Source organism: Zeugodacus cucurbitae, chromosome 4, assembly GCF_028554725.1.
Source record: "Zeugodacus cucurbitae isolate PBARC_wt_2022May chromosome 4, idZeuCucr1.2, whole genome shotgun sequence".
Classification (NCBI taxonomy): Eukaryota; Metazoa; Arthropoda; class Insecta; order Diptera; family Tephritidae; genus Zeugodacus; species Zeugodacus cucurbitae.
This window is the reverse complement of record NC_071669.1, coordinates 20,545,419-20,566,869: the sequence shown is the minus strand read 5'-3', so window position 1 is coordinate 20,566,869 and position 21,451 is coordinate 20,545,419. Positions and strand designations below refer to the sequence as shown.

Here is a 21,451-nt window from a genome sequence, read left to right as displayed (position 1 = left end):
GTTCCACTTATTGTTTACTAAAATTGCTAATGTTTTGAATGAATCAATCAAATTGAGTAGTAAATTATAGGCTTTTTCATCAACTCGGACATTTTCATTTCATACATTTGTGCACATATTCTGCGGTTGTATGTCTAGGGTATCTCAAAAATTTACACACCAACACACATTTTTGGTTTATTTATATTATTTTAATGAATTGAGGAAAAACGAATAGTGAAATTTTGTGTGTTACGCTTTAAATACGTGCGAAAATTCTATTACAAACAAGCATATAAAGATATTTTATGTATATAATATATGTATATATGCAAGCATATAAGCTGTGTACATAAGCATATATAAAAGCATGTTTATATGTATAACATGCCATATACATATGTACAAGTATGTATGTTATGTATGTATGAGATGTGAAATGTGTGATTAATAAGAGTACGTTGTGATCTATTTTTGAAAGTTCTTCTCAGCTATTCGAAACATATTGTATTGTATTTTTAAAATTAGTGTGTGATAAGTAACAGAAGAACTGTGAGGTGCAAATATTTTCAAGTAAGTTTAGCCGCAGCTGCATGCTTGTTTGGTGGAAAAAAAGCATAAAAAAGCTGCAATTGAAAGTGGAGAAATTACAAGTTTTCTGAAAGTGTTTTCAAGTTATTTGGACTAACAAGTTTTTTTATACGCAGTGTAACCATTTTAATTCAGCATTTTAGAGTCATTCAACCGTAGAAAGTGTTTATTTGATATTATTATATAATTGTGAAATCGAAATTGTGTGAGCAACGATTATAATTTAAACGGAAAAAGTGTCAAGAAATTGCAGATATTTTTATTTAAAACTTTATTTTATAATTTCGGTATTGCTAAGAAGTGAGTTTGAAAAATATATAGTATACACATACATATTTATTTACACTTTAAAATACTTGTGGTGACAACTTTTTTGAAAAAAAGTTATGTTTTTTTTTTTAATTTTTACAAAAAAAAAATATATTTTTGAATAATAATATTAAATTATATTATTATTATAAAAGCTTTCAAAATGAAAAAAAAAAAATACTTCTCTAAAAATTTCAAATAAGAGTATGATTTTGAAAAACATTCGAAGAGACAAAAATTCTGAATAACAATAAATATTTGGACAAATTTCGAACAAAAATAAATTTCGACCATTTAATATTTATATAAATAATATTATTTAAAAAACTTTTATTAAAAAATAAAATTTTCAAAAAATTTCGAAACACAAAAAAATTTAAGAATAAAAATTTTTTAATAATAGTATATTTTAAAAAGCTTTTAACCAAAATAAAATTTTCGAAAAAATTCGAAAAAGAAAAACTTTTTAATATTATAATATACAGTTGAATTTTCATAACTCGAACTTCTATAACTGGAAGTTTTCCATAACTCGAACTCATGAATTGACAATAGAATTAATTAAATACATTTCGAAAAAATACAAAGAACAAATCGATTTTGAATAATGATATAGTTTAAAAAACGTTTAATAAAAATAAATATTTTGAAAAATTTCGTATAAGAAGCGATTTCGAAAAAAAATCAATAAAAAAAATTTTAATTTTCGAAAAAATTCGGAATAGAAAAACTTTTTAATAACATATTTTCATAACTCGAAGTTTTCCATAACTCGAACTCAGGAATTTGCAATAGAATTAATTAAAAAAATGTCGAAAAATTCCAAAGAACAAAGCGATTTAGACAATAATATATTTTAAAAAACTTTTAATAAAAATAAATTTTTTGAAAAATTTCGTATAAGAAAAAAAAATCAATGAAAAAAATTTTTAATAATAATGTTATTTCAAAAAATATAAAATAAAAACCAAAATTTCGAAATTTTTCTATATAAAAAAAATCGAAAAAAATCGAATAACAAAAAATGTTTAATAATATTTATAAATAAAAAAATAAAATAAATTTTTTCTGAAAATGCTTGAAAAATAAATAAAATTAGTAAATTCTATACCAAATTTATACCAATTCTGCATTCATTTATAAATAAAATGATTATGACTGAACTTTGACTTGAATTTTCGTGCTAATTAGCATACAGCGGAGAAAAATAAGAGAAAACTTAATTATTTAAAATTTTTTAATAGGAAAATAGTTGAAACATTTTCGCCGTTTTCAAACACAACACGGCGAATACCGGTTTCTCACGTCAGAGGTGCTGAATTTTATTGAGCACTAGTACTAGGACTGTGTGAGGCAAGAGTACATTTCAAAATATGCATACACTTATGTACATCCATACATATTTACATGCTTATATACCACATATAAACATACATAAGTTTGTGCATATGTTTTTTTTTTTTGTGACCTCATAGTCATGTTAATTAAAACCAAAATGGCGCATGGAAATTTTAAAATTTGTTTATTTTTGCTCAAAAATTCGTATAAACAGTTTTGAATATCGAGGGCGTACCTATAAATTACTTTCTATAGCGTAGTGTACCGGATGCGCGTAATTACCCATGTTTGTATGTATGTATATGTATATGTTTGAATGTCGAAAATATTATAATTTTTACTTAATTGGTTTTGATTGTTAAAATTCGAAAAATAAATCATAATTAAATTTATTTTATGTTTTTTTAAATAATTATGATTTTTAAATTTTTTTTTATCTCAAAATGATCAAAAGTCATATTCAAATTTTTAATATTTTGTTTAATAATTTTAAACAAATACAAATATATATTATATAAAGGTAACTATGTCACTAAGTAATAATTTCTGTCTGCCAATTTGTCTGTTATGGTATTATATACATATATAAATGTGCATGTGAATATATTACTTTATTATCCGATCAAGATGCATCACGGTTGTTATCTACATATATACACTTTTGAAACATTCCCGCTATATTTGGCTAGCGTTAATATAATATGCATATTGACATTACGAAAATGCGAAAATCATTACTCACTTCGAAATAAATAGGCACAAAATAACGTGCTGCATACATATCTACAAGTACAAACACACAGTTATATACATATGTATATGTTGTGTATAAAATATCATGTTAGACTATAGTATTTTCCGAAAAATGAGATGTTTTTTTGAAACACAAGCAACAATCATTTCTATTTTTATGCCCTTTTCATAAACGACAATAAGCGAGACAAAATGAAACCCTCTTATAGCATATCTAGATGAGTGTTCATATAGAATAGAATCTTCAATGTACATTCATACTAAATATACTTGTACCTGTACTAAGTAAATGTGCCAAGTGCGATTACGCATGCTAAAATGTGTATTTATTAGTGTTGCACAAATTGGCAATTGTTTTCGAGTCCCGAAATTATAATAATTTCGAATATAATAGCTTTTTACGGTATAAGTGACATTTTTGTAGACTTCTAAGCCAGAGATATCCAACAAATTTAACAAGAGGAGTCACTATAACAAAAATGTTGTACACACAAATACATATTGTAGCTCAAAAAATACGGATTCAGAAAGAACTCTGATAGCTGGAAAATCATCATAGATGAGAATCGATTTTAGTATGTACTTTAGCATGACTAGGCGGTGCTCAGTGAGCCATAAGAAAACCTAAATCAAGAAAATTTGGAAGGTTCGCCTCAAGCCAGACTGCATATGTTGGAATAGTCGGTATAGCCACAATGTCGGAACCCCTTATTTTGTAAGAAACATACATAATTTGTAATGAAAGACGAAAACACTGCATAGTTAAAGCAGTTAAATGCAACTTAGACTCTCTAAAATACTGACGAACTGACGTAGTCGCTGAGTTTTAATAAAAAAAAATAAAAAAACAACAACTTTAGCTGAAATAGTCTACTTTTATTTTGGTTTACACTTACTACTAATAGATATCGAAAAAATTCGAAGAACAAACAATTTTGAATAACATTATAATTAAAAAAAAAAACATTTAATAGAAATCAAAATTTCGAAAGTTTTTGGATAAGAAACAGGTCTCAAAAGAATTCGAAGAAACAAAATATTTTCGAAAGATTTCGAATAAGAAAGAGATACCGTAAGAATTTTTAATAATAATATAGTTAAAAAACGTTTAATAATAATATAATCATAGAAAATTTTCGAATAAGAAAAAGGTATCGAAACAGTTCGAAAAATAAAAAAAAATTTTGAATAATAGTATAATATAAAAGCATATAATTAAAATAAAAATGTCGAAATAGAAAAAGTTTTGGATGGAAAAAATTCGTTGAAGAGGATAAATTTTGAATAATAGCTTTATTTAAAAATAAAATTTTCGAATAGAAAAATGATTTCGATAAAAGTTCGAAGAAGAAAAAATTTTGAATAGCAATAAATAACTGCAAAAATGTTGACCAAAACTAAATTATACATAAAAATAAAAATTTCGAAAATTTTCGAAAAAGAATTTCGAAAAAATTCTAAAAAGAAACAATTTTGAATAGTAATTAATATTTGAACAAAATAATTATGCGTAAAAATGTTTAGAAAACCAAAATTAAATAAATTGGACCTCAGTCTCTCATTAAGTGTTACATATGTATACATTAGGGCTTACAACGGCTTGCTTGTTATTACATATTTAAAAGTCTTTATTTGCACATTACTTTATGACTATAAATAAGCTGCACTATATCATGCATATAATATTATGAGTTATAGCCTTTTCGGTAATTAAAATATGATAAACAATATGTTTGCCTGTCCACAAATAATCATATCCGAGTCTGTTTACATACATACATATAAATGTGTTTATAATACATATATTTGTTTGTATACGGATATTGTAAATATTATTTAATTTATGGGGGATCATTTGCTAATTTGCGATACTTATATGGTTAATAAAGAGCTTATCAAAGTTCTAAAATAAAGAAATATGCAAATAAATTTTGTGACGATTGTGATGAATGAGTGGAAATTTTGTAAATATATACATATATAGTGTATATAGTATTTTTATAAAAATTCTCCATACAAAAAGAAATTAAAATTTATTAGTTAATTTTAAAGGTTAAATATATTTTTGATAAATATTTTAGTTATGAATTGACCGGCGAAAATTTCTTCTATAATTTGCTAAGTAATTTTCCTCCCATTAGTTAGCACTCTTAAATAACTAACTAAAAATAATGATCTGATATATTTACATATATTAACAAGTAAGGAAGGGCTAAGTTCGGGTGTAACCGAACATTTTATACTCTCGCAATTAATTGATAAAATTTGAAGATAACACACAATTTGATTCACATATTCGTCATATATATTGTATAAATTCCATTGAAAGTTGGAAATCCTAATATTAGGTTAGAAGCACCGACGTCCTCATGTTCGATATATGGGCCACTGAAAACTTATGGTCCGATTTTGGCGATTTTTAGAATGGGGCTGCCACACTATAAATGTAGTATTTGTGCAAAGTTCTGCACCGATATCTTCACTACTAGTTACTATATATATTGTAAAGTAAACGATTCAGATTGTCTTCAAAGTTCTGGTATATAGTAAGTAGGCGTGGCTGTGAAGCGATTTGGCCTATTTTCACAACATATCATTGGGATGTAAGGAAACTATTACAAACCAAGTTTCATTGAAATCGGTCGAGCAGTTCCTGAGATATGGTTTTTGACCCATAAGTGGGCGATGCCACGCCCATTTTCCATTTTGTAAAAAAATCTGAGTGTAGCTTCTATATGCCATTTCTTATATGAAATTTAGTGTTTCTGGCGTTTTTCGTTAGTGAGTTAACCCACTTTTAGTAGTTTCCAACATAACCTTTGTATGGGAGGTGGGCGTGTATAAGGTAGTACCTAAAATAAACGACTCTAGAAAGTTTCCTTGATATAGCTTTAGTAGTTTGCGAGATATGTACAAAAAACCTATTTGGGGGCGGGGCTACGCCCACTTCCCCAAAAAAATTACATCCAAATATGCCCCTTCATAGTGCGATCCCTCATTCCAAATTTTATTTGCATACAGCTTGCACGGACGGACGGACAGACAGACATCCGGATTTGAACTTTTTTCGTCACCCTGATCATTTTGATATACATAACCCTATATCTAACTCGTTTAGTTTTAGGACTTACAACCAAACGTTATGTGGACAAAACTATAATACTCTCTTTAGCAACTTTGTTGCGAGAGTATAAAAATTACTTGAAATATATTACAGTTTCGATGGTATGATATGAAGTATCTTAATGCTTCTATAAATGGGAGGAAGCATTAGCAAGGAACATAAAATTTGAGCTAATTGTTATTATATTTGGGTACTTTTCGGATCACAATCATACGAATTGGAAGAATTAGTGAGAGTTTAAATTTATTTTTTTCCCTGTGATAAAAAAATCATATACATATAATTCTCGGGAGACAATTTTTCCTGGACTATTTGCGATGATAATTTACGAAGATTGAGCATTTTTGATTAATTCCATAACACTGTAGAACCCTCGGCTGAGTGTTCGACCAAACTTTTTTTTTCTGGGAGATTGTGACATAAAAAATAAAAAAGTGCATTCTCCGATTTACAAAGTTAACCTCTAAAATCAAAATATTTGGTTTCGAAGTTCGACAAAATTAATTATTATTAATTACAGAATATAAAGATTCAAAATCTTCGAAAAAAATAAAAAATTTATATATCGAAAAATACTGGAAACCTTATAGCACCTTAACATACTTATGTTTCAAGATCTCGCAAAAAATTAGAGTGTTAAAAAATACCCAGAAAAAGAGTCGATTTTAACGTATAGTGTAATTAATAAAGAATTTTGATTATAAGCAAGAACTCCTCATATGAACGTTCCGACCAGGGATTCTGGTTGAGAAACACTAAAAAAAAATTCTGTTGCATCGGCTTTTGGACTGTCTTTTTATGTGATAAGTTTCTTTTTATATGATTCACTAAAGGAAATGGAATAACTCTCTTAAAAATGTGGATAAAATATAGATTTCGAAAATATTTGCCATTGAATTATTTTTTATATCCATCAGAAAAATAAAACTCAAGACTTAACTTCAAATATAATTCAAAATAATTTAAGTGAGTACTAATTTAAAGACATTATATGAAATCAAAATTTTAGGTTAGGCATGAAACTTAAAATCAAATGAAAGGATAGATTAAAATAAATATGAAAATAACAGTATTTTTTTAAATATTCTTTCAGAATGTCCAGTTATCGCCCACGAAGAACACGCATTTATGGCGCCAACTACGATATCGGTGAAAGCTCGTATAAAAAATTGTTGGAAAGTTTAGACAATAAAAGAGGAGTCGGCAGGTTAGTAATGGATAGTAATTTAAAATTGTAAATATAATATTACGAAAAAAAAAACAAAATACTATATTTATTAAATAATAATAATAGATTAAAAAAAAATTGTAATTGTTCTAATTTTTGTTTTGTTTTACATTTAAATTTACCAGGAGCTTAGACTCTCATGTTCCTTTGGCTCGTGAAACCAGCTTGCCCCCAAAAGTGACCTTTTTGCAAGATGAGGACGATTTTGATCGCGAGAAATATAGAGCCTCACTAAGAGCCAAACTGCAACTGGACGATGATGGTAATTAAAATAAGACAGCATTGGCAGAAGCAATCTTATTTTGCGAATTTTTCAAATATTTTAGATGCCGATGCTTTTGGCTCCACACTCAAACAATCTAAGTTGAGACTTGCAGAGAGAAGTAGATATCTGGATAATGAAGGTAAGTTGTTATTCAACTAAAATATGTATTATATAATATTTAATTAATATTTTTTCATCTCTTTAGATGAGGACGTTTTGGGCTCTACCTTCAAGCCGTTGAAATTCAGAGGCTTAGATGAATCATCGGCTGCTGTAGAATCTTCATTGAAATCATCATTGAAATATAGAGCTTCAGCAGAGCCATTCGAATCGTCTTTGAAATCATTGAAATTGAATGGCACAGATGAGTCAGGGTTCGGTGAAAGCATAAGACAAAGAGCAATAAAAGCCGGCAAAGCGAGGTCCATCTTAGATGACTTAGATGATCAGGTGTGTTATAAATACTTTCCTTATAAAATGAAAATTTTTATCCTATGCTCTTACAAATATTTATATATTATATTTTAATTTCCATTTGTAGGAGGCCAGCACCTTTTCATCGAGACGTATTAAGATCAGAAGTGAGAACGTCATAATGGGTGATACTAGTACCACAACCGAAGCTTCCTCACGCATGAAAGCTACTAAAGCTCGCCTCGCTGATCTCGAATCGGAAATGTCGTCGATTAGTGAAAAACAAAGTGAACGGGAAAAGCGTAAACATAATTTAAGAAAATTATTGAATGAAAGCGAATCTGATACCTTTAAGGCCATAGAAATGTAATTGTTGTAATGTTGTGCTATACGAATACGTACTAAAAGAAAAAAGAATTGTGGAAAATAAAGTGTTTAAGTAAATGTTAAAGTGAGATCTATAACGAAAAGAAAACGGGTTTTATTTTCAAAAAGTTTGTGGACACTGCACTAAAAATTCCTGTGATTTATGTTTATCCTGAACTTCCATAAAAAGGTGAACTTTCTAGGAAGGAAATTGTGTGTAGTGATACAAATAATTTAAACATGATTATTGATGTAATTCCTAATAAGGGGTGATCGACACACTCTTAAAAAATATAAAATGTTTAAAATAATTAAAACAAAAATTCAAAAATCTGACCTTGGCTGAAAATGGTAAACAAAATTAAAAAACCAAATTTAAATAACTAATTTTTCTATTGATTTGGAAAAAATATTGAAGAAAGGTGAATGGGAATTCTTCCTGAATGAGAAAATTGATTCATTAATAATCACTAAAAATATAAAATATTTTTGTAGCTTCTTTATTTTTGATAGAAATTAGCTAAAACTATTTGATCCAGAGGTGTGCTAACCTGATGACACTATGGGCCGAAATCCATCAAGCATGAATCTTTTATATGGAATAAATACATATATATGAATTATCGAATCAAGCCTCTTCCGATATCCTTTAATATTGTTATTACTAAGAGAACATTAGATATAGGAATGTGGGCATGAACAGATATATCTGCCACCATGACAGATCATAATTATCATTCACCTCATCTTAGATTAGATTCATCAAATATCACGTTTTGCGAAGTAATCTGCCGCTAAAGTCTCTCTAAGAAACCTCAGAATGATCAAATTAAATTGTAATAAAATCGTTCCATGAAGTCTTCATAGGAATTTTTAGTACCTTATGTTATCAAGTACATATACAGTGGAAATTCCATAACTCGAACTTCTATAACTCGAAGATCTACATAACTCGAACTTTTGAAGAGACAATAGAAGGCAAATTTTCTTCCATAAATCGTACTTTTTGGTTAGAACATAATACAAAATTTAAAATTTTACCATAAATAAGGCTGGGTATAAACCTACATTTTATAGCCTTTTGAAAAATGTTATGTTTTAATGAAAATTCTATAACTCGAAGTTTTTTTGTGGATTATGGTGATTCCACTGTATTAAATTGAGACCAACTTCTCCAATATTTATAGTGAAGATCTCTAAAATATTATAATAAAATAAAAACTTGATTTTGTGTTTAGTAAATAAATTTCGTTATTTATTGGAAGCAAATTTTCAGAGCACAATTCATCATTTGTGATTTAGTAGTGTATTTTATGCCTTAACCTTCAAAAAGGAGAACGCTTTTGGCTTAATAAATTCTCATAATCCTATCAAACATATAAAATTTGATATGATAAATTATACTAAGTATTCAAATACTTTTGCGCAAATTCCTTTTAACGCTATAAATTGGCTTAAGCCGTTATTATCAACATACATATTTATTTGGTGCTAAATGCAAGGAGAGGCAGCAGCTCATGCATGTGTGGTAGCTATGCTAACAGTTTACAATTCTTTCAACACGCTTCTGAAGCCATCCAAAACGATGTGTGCATGTTTCTCTTCGAATATCAAAGCTGGTCTGAAACGAATTGCGACTTCACCGCAACCACCAGTTTGTATGCCCTTACGTTTGAGGCGGCCAACGAAATCATCGCGTGCCTTGCTGCTTGCGCAATTCACCGCTAAGAAAGTGCCGCGACCTCTTGTCGAATTTAGGATATGTGGATATTCTTTTTCCAAAGCTAAGAGACCATCCTTAAGCACTTTACCGGCAGCATTTACATTCTTGAGTAAATTCTCTTCGTTAATGACATCGATAACTTCTTCCAGCAGCAACAGTTTGCTTGGATCACCCATCCAGGTGTTGAAGACACGATAACCTTGTGCGGGTTGGAACTCTTCCTTGTGGAAGTAACCGCCCAATTGCATTTTTTTGCTGAATGTCACCACATCGGGTGGTCCATCCAAGTTGAAGTGTTCGTGACACCAAATTTTACCAGTACTACCGCCACCGGTTTGTACCTCATCGATCAGTAAGGCGGCACCATGACGTTTACCGATTTTTTGCAGCCCTTGGAAGAATTCGGGTGATGCCTCGTTGTCACCACCTTCACTCTGTATGGGTTCAACTACAATACCCGCCACTGGTATACCCTTTTTGTTGTACTGCACAATTAGATCTTCAACTTCGGCTAAACAACGCTCGTCTTCTTGCTTGTTATGACGTTCGTTTTCAGCGAGTGGATATTTATATGCTGGGAATGATGCGATTGGCCAATCGAATGACGGTACATCGATTTTATGTATGTACTTAGAGTGTGTGGTCGCGAGTGCACCCAAAGTGCGTCCATGGAATGCGCCCTTGAATGAGAGTATGCTCAATGGTGGCGAGCCTGGCGCTTGGTTAACCATGCAAGATAGTTTTTCGGCCTCTGAGAAGTCGACATTTTCACCACGCTGATTGCGACGGTACCTGTATGGAAAAATTATATATAATTAAAATATACTCGTTGATTACATAAGCCAAAAATTAATCGGAAGAGTCTACATAGAAATAAATTGGCAACAAATTTCTCATCATTGAACTTTGCAAATACTCACACAGCAGTTAAAGTTAAGAAACACTTGTTTACTTTAGTTTTTTTCTAATAAAGTATTTAATAATCCCGTAAAACATATGAGCCTTGTGGAGCTCTGAGCTTTACTTACCAAATAAATATATTTTTGTATGCATTTTCATTTGAGCACGATCCACACATCATTGTAGTCAAATTCTTAAGGCCCTTGGGTGCAATTTTGTTAAGGATAGCATTTAAATGGTCCGGCCATTCCTTTCCAGGGAAAACTCCCAAAGCTGGACGATTAATTAAAGCTGTAAATGAATTAATTTCAAGTTAGTGGTTATTTCCCAATGACATTACATTCAATTTACTATTACATCTAAATATATGATATAAGTAAACGAGACAGTTGTTTCAAAACCCTCTAACATAAAACCTAACCTAGCTGTATTGATTATTCTGAAGTATACATACTTATTATTGATTACAATATAATGATCTTATAAAGAATGCAGAGAAAGTAAGCCTAAAAATAATAAAAAGTAAGAGCATAGCGCAGCTTTCAGTTTTTGGAATCTCATAGCTCAAGTTTTTGGGCTTTAAAGTCGATTTCGCGCATAATTTCAACTTCGGTATTCTTTGGTTTGCAGAAATTGGATGTAATAAGATAAACGCGCTACATAAACTAAGGATCCTGAATTTTTTAAAGTCTTGAAGTTGAAGCTAATATTGTACAAACAAATTTTTTTTCGACCCAGCAAAAACATATTTCCAATATAAGGCTGCCTTAAACTTCCTTTCTTTTTTGTTGTCTATATTTTAACATTTAATTCATTTCAAAATTAATTAATATTATAACTACATTAATTTTATTTAAAATCAGAATCGATCTTCACAATGGTTTCGCCCTGGATAGTGATAGATAATTCTATAACAATTCCATCTCATTATTCTCTGCTAATACCAATAAGACTTCTCGTCATTACAACGTAGAGGCTTAATCTAGAAAGTTTTCGAAACAATACAGGTTCTACCGCCAGCTAAATCTTATATGAGAAGTGATTCGTGGAATCTTTACCAATTTCTATCATATCTAGGAGATGGTCCATTAGAATTTAGTGTATATATATATAAACTCAAGTTTTGGGATTTTGAAAAAAAGGACAAACATGAAACATTTTTTTTATGAAGAAATGTGAGGACAGAAAGCAAACCTATATTAAATGACTTTAAAATTGAATTGATCGACTTAGTGGAATTCCAAAAATGTCAAAAGTTAATACATATTTAGGTATTGGAAAACTATGGATACATATGGAAAGCTCTGGGGCTCCAGCTTAAAAATGTGAACGAGAAATAGAAAGATTACGATAATCGGTGTATCAATAACAATCATGTTGAATAGAAAATTTAAATAAAAAAAAATATTTTTTTAAACGAAATTTTTGGTATGTCTGCTACACTTCTCTTGCTGAGGCACACCATCAACGGGACATTAACCCTCGCCAGCTCAAAGAGAGTTTTCAAAAGCGGAATCAGACTGTCTTTTATCAATCAATTAACTTGATCCCGCCTGGATTGTGGTTAGGGATGCAAACATCGTAAAATGAAACATCGATGGTTCGATGTATCGATGTTTCTTCAAAACCCAACGAAATCAAAAACATCGGCCATTAAAACATCGATACATCGAAACATCGATGTATTTTTGAACTTTTTTAACTTATTTTAAATTTAGTGTGAAAAGCAAAGGGATACAGAAGCAGAAGCATAAATAAATGAAATGTAGTACGTCTTAAGTTGATACATATTATTTCACTTAGCATTATATGTCTGTTAAAGTTTTTTCTCAATAAATAACAGAATTTCAAAACAACGATATGGAAAATTTTTTTCACTGTCATTTCTTTTCGATTTTACTTCTGCGTGATAGTTGCCCTGGGTTTAGAAAACAGTCGTTTACTCGGCACTGAAGAGGCCACAATGTGTAAATATTAATCAGCCTATTTATATAACTCCGGAAACACAGTATTCATGTCAACCCAAACTCTATTGGCTTCTGATTGGTAGGGGTAACAGCCAAGATACACTTTCTCTTCAACCTTCCGTCCCTGTAATTGTAGATAAATTTGACAGCTTACATTTCACCTTTTGGTGGACCAAATGTTTATTCTGGTTCCAAATATCAAACGAGTATTCTGTTTCACACTCATCCGAAGATTCTGTTGTATCAGCGCGATTCTTTGAATCTTTGAAACAAAACAAAAGTATTTCTTTTAGCCATAGCATCTTTAAAATGAAGTAATTTGAATCTCTGATCAGACGCAGTAGCCTACGCCAGAATTAAATTGTATAAATAAATCATAAAAGTAACCGCAGTATTATCCAAGCGCACATTTCCTTAACGAATTCTCCGTATTTTACAAAAATCTAATTCCAATGTAATAAAGCGTATCCAAATAGAGGGTTTCGGGTTAATACCCGAAAAAGTGTGAAGGTGTTTAAGTAAAATTATTTTTTTAACTTATATTTTCTATACCAAAATAATTTTATATTTAAAAATAATGTGAACAACCACATTTTCATTATTTTTTCATAAAATTTTTTCAACTAAAACGCAAACCAAAAGTCTCAAATCTCTTTTTCATTTTTTATTATCAATAAACAGTTTTTATCCGAATATTTCACATATCTTATCAGTCGTTAGAAAAAATATTTATTTGTTTTTGTTTTCTTTTAACAAACCTGTTGCAACTGTTTGGACTTGAAGTGTTTGTGTGTATTTTTGGAAATCATAAATAATAAGTTTTAGTGTTACCCACATGCCACACCTTCTTTGTGTCAAGGTAAACAAAATATTCCTTTGGTTCAGTGTATGCAGAAAACAAAGCTTTTAAGAATATAATAATAATATAAGTTATATGCATATGAGTTTTAATTTTATCAGTGGTTCATGGGCGTTATATAAATTTAAAAAAAACACAGACTTCTTTTGATATCTTAATACATATCAAAAATACAGTCGAGTAATTCTAATGAGAATATCTTACTTGTTGATTTTGTTACTTAAAATTATATTTTTAGTTTGGAGATTGTGCAATTTTATTAACTTAAACACTCTTCTGTTGAAAGAATGAATTTAAGAGGGTATGTTTAACTTGAAGCCCAATACCTTTGGCATAACATTTACTTATCGAAAGCAAGTCACTCAAAACTTTAAACGCGTTTTTCTCAAAACTGTGTTTTCAAAGTCCACTACTCAAACGATCTGTTTTCAAGCTTCTCAGTGCAACAAGTTTAAAGATTAACATCAATTAATGGACCTTTTGCTAAATTAACATCACATTGTGTATTAATAAACTGAAAAGTCACATCTACATCATACATATAAGATTATATAAATTACTACAAGATTATGCTTTTAACTTTTTACCCCTCACCAATTTGTATGCTGATTATAAGAGTTAGTTGTACCAAAACTTAAAAACAAAGCACTAATTTTCAACAATGAAACGTGTAATTATGCTTAATTTGAGAATCTATAAATAAAATATATATTTTTTCTTGTTATCATTATCAAACATGATTTTAGCACAAGCGCGATAAGCGGCAGGAGCATGTCGGCTTATCTTGACTTACTCAGCATTTTCCATCAAATTTCAAGCATTATCGATAATACCATATGTTAACAAGTAGTTATTTATGCGTTTGGTACTCACTTTTTAGATTTTTATCATTTTGGAAGACATTCAAGAGGCGCGGATGATTGTAGCCCAATGGCATTGATGAAATTTGTGTGTACACATCGAGCAAGGCATTGCCATCGACATCGACCAGATAATTGCCAATAGACTTTTCATAGTCAGCGAAAAGTTGAACTGGTTCGGCGTTCTGAAAAGAATATATATAAAGGTATGTATAATATATGAATAATATAAAAATGCATGTAATACTGTGAAACTACTTTACTGTAAGTATTTGAAAATGGCTAGGTATTTACTTATTTGGATTCCAAAAAAAAAATAAATCGAAATAAAACATATATTATGCATACATATTATATATGTAATAATATTACCGGAATATATAAATATATTTGCATTAATATACAGCATAGATTACTCTGACATTAATTTTGTTAACAAGCCCAAAAAAATATTATTATATAGGGTCTATAATATATTAGATCTACAACTTTGCTTCCGCCATTTTTTAATAAATTCAAGTTTTTTTTTGGATGAAAACGGTTACAAATGTCGATGAGCCTCAGCCGCACTTTTCTTTGAATTAAAAAAGAAAAGCAAAATTTCCCGCAAATGTCGAGAATTCGGCTCAAAAAGTGACATTTTTAGTTGAGAATAAGTTTGGGATGCAAACAGATCTCTACAAATACTTTATTGGATTAATGTTGACACAAATGTCCAAGATCGATATAAAACGATTTAATCGATTTAATCGACCAGTGCTTGACCCTAGAGACATCTAGAGAGAAAACGGCGGAAGCGAAGTTGTAGAATAAAATTTCTTAAAAAGGAATCAACTCCATCTCCCAATCTAATTGTTTTGTGTTCTTATAAAAATAAGTCAGATTTTTTGCGATAATAAAAATTATTATTTTTCAATGTTAAAAGTTATTAACTAATGCTCTCGAATTTAAAAAGGCGCCAGACAATTGTTTTCCGGAATAAGAAGTTTTCACTCTATGATATAGTATTCCCACTATTATATGTTATACGGAAGGATAAAAAAGTGTATTTTCAACTTGTGTAATATATATGAAAAAAAAGTTATTCAATCGCCTATAATGTTGTTGCATTTAAAATAATCCCCATTCAATACTATGCACTTATGTATTCCAGCGCGTCTTCCAATTGTCGAAACACTTTTCACAGACAATTTTGGCGAAAGCCTTGGCTATTTCAGCAATTTCTCGTTTGCTTGTAAAACGATGCCCTTTAAAGTTCTCTTTATTTTTTCGAAAAAGGAAAACGACGCACGGAATCATGTCTGACGCATATTGGGAGGTCTGGGACATCGTTATAATATATATATAATATTTTAATATTTTTTTTGTCTAATAATTCACGAATAAGCAACGAAGTGTAAACTTTTAATAAACGAAAATACCAAAAGATCATTAAACAGACAAAGTAAGCAAAGAAACACAGCTGAAAATTGTATTTTACTTCAGAACAGACTACATATAAGAACACACTAAAGAATGGTTTCATCTATGGAAAAAAATATTTCCGCTTTAATAGTCTAGGAGATTTGTTTTTAGAAGATGTTATTAGACTTTTCATAGTCAGCGAAAAGTTGAACTGGTTCGGCGTTCTGAAAAGAATATATATAAAGGTATGTATAATATATGAATAATATAAAAATTCATGTAATACTGTGAAACTACTTTACTGTAAGTATTTGAAAATGGCTAGGTATTTACTTATTTGGATTCCAAAAAAAAAATAAATCGAAATAAAACATATATTATGCATACATATTATATATGTAATAATATTACCGGAATATATAAATATATTTGCATTAATATACAGCATAGATTACTCTGACATTAATTTTGTTAACAAGCCCAAAAAAATATTATTATATAGGGTCTATAATATATTAGATCTACAACTTTGCTTCCGCCATTTTTTAATAAATTCAAGTTTTTTTTTGGATGAAAACGGTTACAAATGTCGATGAGCCTCAGCCGCACTTTTCTTTGAATTAAAAAAGAAAAGCAAAATTTCCCGCAAATGTCGAGAATTCGGCTCAAAAAGTGACATTTTTAGTTGAGAATAAGTTTGGGATGCAAACAGATCTCTACAAATACTTTATTGGATTAATGTTGACACAAATGTCCAAGATCGATATAAAACGATTTAATCGATTTAATCGACCAGTGCTTGACCCTAGAGACATCTAGAGAGAAAACGGCGGAAGCGAAGTTGTAGAATAAAATTTCTTAAAAAGGAATCAACTCCATCTCCCAATCTAATTGTTTTGTGTTCTTATAAAAATAAGTCAGATTTTTTGCGATAATAAAAATTATTATTTTTCAATGTTAAAAGTTATTAACTAATGCTCTCGAATTTAAAAAGGCGCCAGACAATTGTTTTCCGGAATAAGAAGTTTTCACTCTATGATATAGTATTCCCACTATTATATGTTATACGGAAGGATAAAAAAGTGTATTTTCAACTTGTGTAATATATATGAAAAAAAAGTTATTCAATCGCCTATAATGTTGTTGCATTTAAAATAATCCCCATTCAATACTATGCACTTATGTATTCCAGCGCGTCTTCCAATTGTCGAAACACTTTTCACAGACAATTTTGGCGAAAGCCTTGGCTATTTCAGCAATTTCTCGTTTGCTTGTAAAACGATGCCCTTTAAAGTTCTCTTTATTTTTTCGAAAAAGGAAAACGACGCACGGAATCATGTCTGACGCATATTGGGAGGTCTGGGACATCGTTATAATATATATATAATATTTTAATATTTTTTTTGTCTAATAATTCACGAATAAGCAACGAAGTGTAAACTTTTAATAAACGAAAATACCAAAAGATCATTAAACAGACAAAGTAAGCAAAGAAACACAGCTGAAAATTGTATTTTACTTCAGAACAGACTACATATAAGAACACACTAAAGAATGGTTTCATCTATGGAAAAAAATATTTCCGCTTTAATAGTCTAGGAGATTTGTTTTTAGAAGATGTTATTAACATGACATATTTTTTAATATTCCGTTGCCCAATTATTGGGTTTATAAGAACTCGTGATCCTGGTAGTAGCACACTTAAGCTAGTCTTATTAAGAATTACCCTACGAAAGCTTTTTTTACAATTCCACCTATTCAAATTGAATAGTTATACTCTATATAGTATTATACATACAAATGTTAATATTAGGTTATTTATTATTGGGTGCGATATTTATTATTGTGTAAAAATAAATATTTAAATTTAGCATGTAATTACCAAGTTTATTTTTTTAAAGTAAACGTTACAATAAAAACAATTCAATTTGAATGCTGAAATTATTTATCTACATATTTGCCTAAGTATTCATACTGTAATTCAAATTAGAATCGTGACTTAAAAGGGTGCTAAGGGTAACTAGCAAATAAAGAGGGTGCTAAGTAAAATAAAACTCGGCTTAATCATACATTGACTAAACTGTATATTAATACAATAATAATTATTATTATCAGAACAATAAAATATATGATACATATTTAGTACTTGTGTTAACTGTGGTTTTAATGAAGTCGAAAAAGATCGAACCCCTCTATTAGTTTAATATGTTTTTTTAGTAACGGAAAAGGTTTACGTTTATGATAAATTTAAATTTTATTCTAATTTAACATAGTCAAAAGTTTGTAAATCGATAAAGCCCACAATAATGCTGTTTTGAACGCCATCATATAATTTGGTTATAGAAAAGATAATCTAAATGTCACAAAAATATTGAAACAGAGGTTAAAACTTTACCAATGATATGATGAAATATCCTGATAAGTAAAAAAAACTATATTCCTCGATTTTCGAAGTTAGCCTCCAAAATCGAAATGCAGTAGAACTCCAGTAACCCGTATCACCAATAATTCAAATCAAAAGTTCAAGTTATAGAGAAGTTTGAGTTATAGAAGTTCAAGTTATGGTAGTTCTACTGGGTTCGAAGTTCGAAAAAATAGGTTCGATATAATTACTAAAAGATCCAAAATATGGATATAAAATATAATTATTTAATTTTTTAATATCTATATCCTGTTATTTATAATAATTTTTAATCCTTTTTTTAATTTTGAACCCAACTACAGTGGAACTTCCATAACTCGAACTTCTATAAGTCGAAGATCGCCATAACTCGAACTTTTGAATTGGCAATAGCGTCTAGAAATCAAATTTCATACAAATTTCCTTCCTTACCTCGAATTTCTCCATTGGCAATAGAAGTTAAATTTCATACAAATTTTGTTCCATAAGTCAAACTTTTCCACCAGGGCATAACACAAAATTTAAAATTTTACTATCAAGAAACAATTTTAAAGGAGTCCCTATATTCATATGGAAGCGAACAAAAGATATGATACTACACTTATAGATGTTACATAAATCGTGTAACAAAGGCATGAGATACAAACGTCAAGAGCCAAACAATAGCAAAGTGCAACAAACAAAATTACAGAATAAACGTTGTTTAAACGTATTTAAATAAACTTTTTGCGAAGTAAATAACTAAAACTATGGGTAAATCTATATTTTACAGCTTTTTGAAAATTTTACGTTTTCATTAAATTTTTAAAAACTCGAAGTGTGTCTAACTCGAAGTTTTTTTTTTGTGGATTATGTTGATTCGAGTTAGAGAAGTTCCACTGTATTTCGATATTGGAGGCAATTCGAAATTCGGAGAATACATTTCTTTATATCCTGCCGAGTGTTGTGCCGAGTGTTATTTTCACACTTTTTCACAAAATTTATTATAACTTTAACTTTTATAAACTTATTTTATTTACGCATAAATGACACCATATACCAAACAGTTTTTTATTTCATTTTACAGTTAGGAAAGCTACACGCAGCGGTTTCGTAATGGAAATCAATTAAAAAATAAACAGTTGTCGGCTTGAGTACCTGCTTTTAAATTGATTCCTTAATGAATTATTACCACTTAGGTACGTGTATACACACAGCAAATATACTCAAATGTTGCTATACATACTCGCATATTTGTTTGTATATTCAACAAAGTGTATGATTCTTAAGTGGTAACTTGAGTAAGAAAATTTGTTTTAATAAAATGTTTCCCAACTTACTTGTATGGCACTCAATTTGCCCTTCAATTCCAGTGATTTAGGACCTGGCACAGTTTGCGTTTTGACAGCTGGCGCTGCAGGTTCTGCCAGGGTAGCATAATTTCTAGGACATGCCAAACCTGCGAACACGAGGACACAACAAATGTGGTGTGAGTAGAAAATTTGCAAAATAACACAAACAATATACTACAGGCAAATGAGTACAATACTAAATGAATTTAATCGATTTTGACAAATCACTTTTTAAGCGTAGTAATTTTATATTTTTTATTATTTAATTCCCACACATTTTTTTATTTACCTTTCAGTGCACCACTGCAGTGCCTGGACACGGCTGTCGCTTTCAGGAAACTCATATTTATTAATTAAATGAACACTTCAAATGCGAAAATAAAAATAAGTAAATTCAAATTATTGTTGCTATTGTTGTGTCAATAACTGTGCTGTGTGACCGTTGCTACCGTTGCGCACTTTCGGAATCAACGTTAAAAACTACTATGAAAGAGCAGCATCCAGGGCGAATGTCGGCTGGTAGTCGGAACGTACTGGATTGTGCGCACAAATTCGTTTTGCGGAAATTTTACGCTCCCTAAAAGTGGTTATTATTATTGGGGGCAGCGCGAGTAAATGTTAACGCCGCCATACGAGTAACCTACCAACTATGTAGCCATGTATGTACTCGCATACATATGTGCGTATGTGTTGGTGTTGGTCGGGAAGTGTACACAATAACAATAAATAGCGACATCGGCGATACCGCCGTCATAAGACTACGAGCATTCCCTCCTAAACGAACAACCTGTTTGTTGTTTGTAAATTTATTATCACAACAGAAAAATAAAAAACAATCAACTGTGAGAATTCATAAATTTAGAACTGAGTATCCATGAACTAGAGTACATAGCACATACATATACACATATCAACATTCAAGCATAAGCCACAGGGTAATTTTTGGTTGAAGTGCTGAGAACGACACATGTCGCGCTCCAAATGAGAAAGTGAAAAGAAAACAAAAAATCTTATCATATGCATAATAAATATTAACTATAAATTCTATTATTAACATACATACATACATATATACATATGTACATCTTATATGGGACGTGTGTGCCGAAAATTAGTTTTTTAGGGTGGTCTGCGAAAGTTGAGAGTTATTGGATACTGCTAAAACATCAAATGTAAAGAAATATCGAATACTTCTCAGCAGTGGTTAAGAATTGCGTTCAAAAACTTTGCACTACTATCTTGACAATAATAAAGGACAAAAGCAAGGTACAGGATATTGAGAACCAAGAAGTTCAAAATTTTCCATTTTTTTAAGAAACAACCTAGATCCCTTTTGCGGTCGCTTGAGTGGTCCTTAATAAATTGTTTATTTACTTATTGGATTCAACTACCGCACATTTATTATTTATGTGTATATTTATCATTGCTTACAAAGTATCTCCAAGCCGTCATTCTAATGTACCCCCTAGTAATACTTGTGATTTGATAAAAGTCATTCATTTATGCAAATTTGAAAAAGCTAATTTTTATTGTCTCTACAATTTATTTCAAAATAAACATGCGCAACTAGCCAAACTAGTACTCAGACGTAGCTAACAGACGTATTAAATAATAATAAATTCATTAAAAATGAAACTAT

The 21,451-nt window shown here is 29.9% G+C and overlaps 2 protein-coding genes and 1 long non-coding RNA gene across 4 annotated transcripts; 1 reads left to right on the top strand and 2 right to left on the bottom strand.

Moving 5' to 3' along the window:
* The first annotated feature begins 393 nt into the window (after positions 1-393).
* On the top strand, positions 394-8,477 carry LOC105216803 (uncharacterized). 2 transcript variants are annotated; one of them, XM_011191476.3, is made up of 6 exons: positions 394-552; positions 7,188-7,301; positions 7,448-7,584; positions 7,649-7,726; positions 7,793-8,037; positions 8,129-8,475. In XM_011191476.3, exons 2-6 carry the CDS (start codon positions 7,189-7,191, stop codon positions 8,369-8,371), a joined length of 816 nt encoding a protein of 271 aa, XP_011189778.2. In that variant the 5' UTR covers positions 394-552; position 7,188; the 3' UTR covers positions 8,372-8,475. The 2 variants fall into 2 exon arrangements, with proteins under 2 accessions (XP_011189778.2, XP_011189787.2); XM_011191485.3 differs by lacking the exon at positions 394-552 and adding an exon at positions 569-870 and having other exon boundaries at positions 8,129-8,477.
* A 1,116-nt stretch (positions 8,478-9,593) lies between these two features.
* Positions 9,594-20,401, bottom strand: LOC105216814 (4-aminobutyrate aminotransferase, mitochondrial). Its single transcript, XM_011191497.3, has 5 exons — positions 20,102-20,401; positions 19,801-19,919; positions 14,690-14,861; positions 11,119-11,281; positions 9,594-10,882 (listed from the first exon to the last, which is right to left on the bottom strand). The coding sequence occupies exons 1-5, from the start codon at positions 20,154-20,156 to the stop codon at positions 9,913-9,915; spliced, it is 1,479 nt and encodes a 492-aa protein (XP_011189799.2). The 5' UTR covers positions 20,157-20,401; the 3' UTR covers positions 9,594-9,912.
* On the bottom strand, positions 17,604-19,794 carry LOC128921531 (uncharacterized). Its single transcript, XR_008470968.1, has 2 exons — positions 18,914-19,794; positions 17,604-18,495 (listed from the first exon to the last, which is right to left on the bottom strand). It is a non-coding gene; the product is annotated as an uncharacterized LOC128921531 (long non-coding RNA).
* Positions 20,402-21,451: the final 1,050 nt, after the last annotated feature.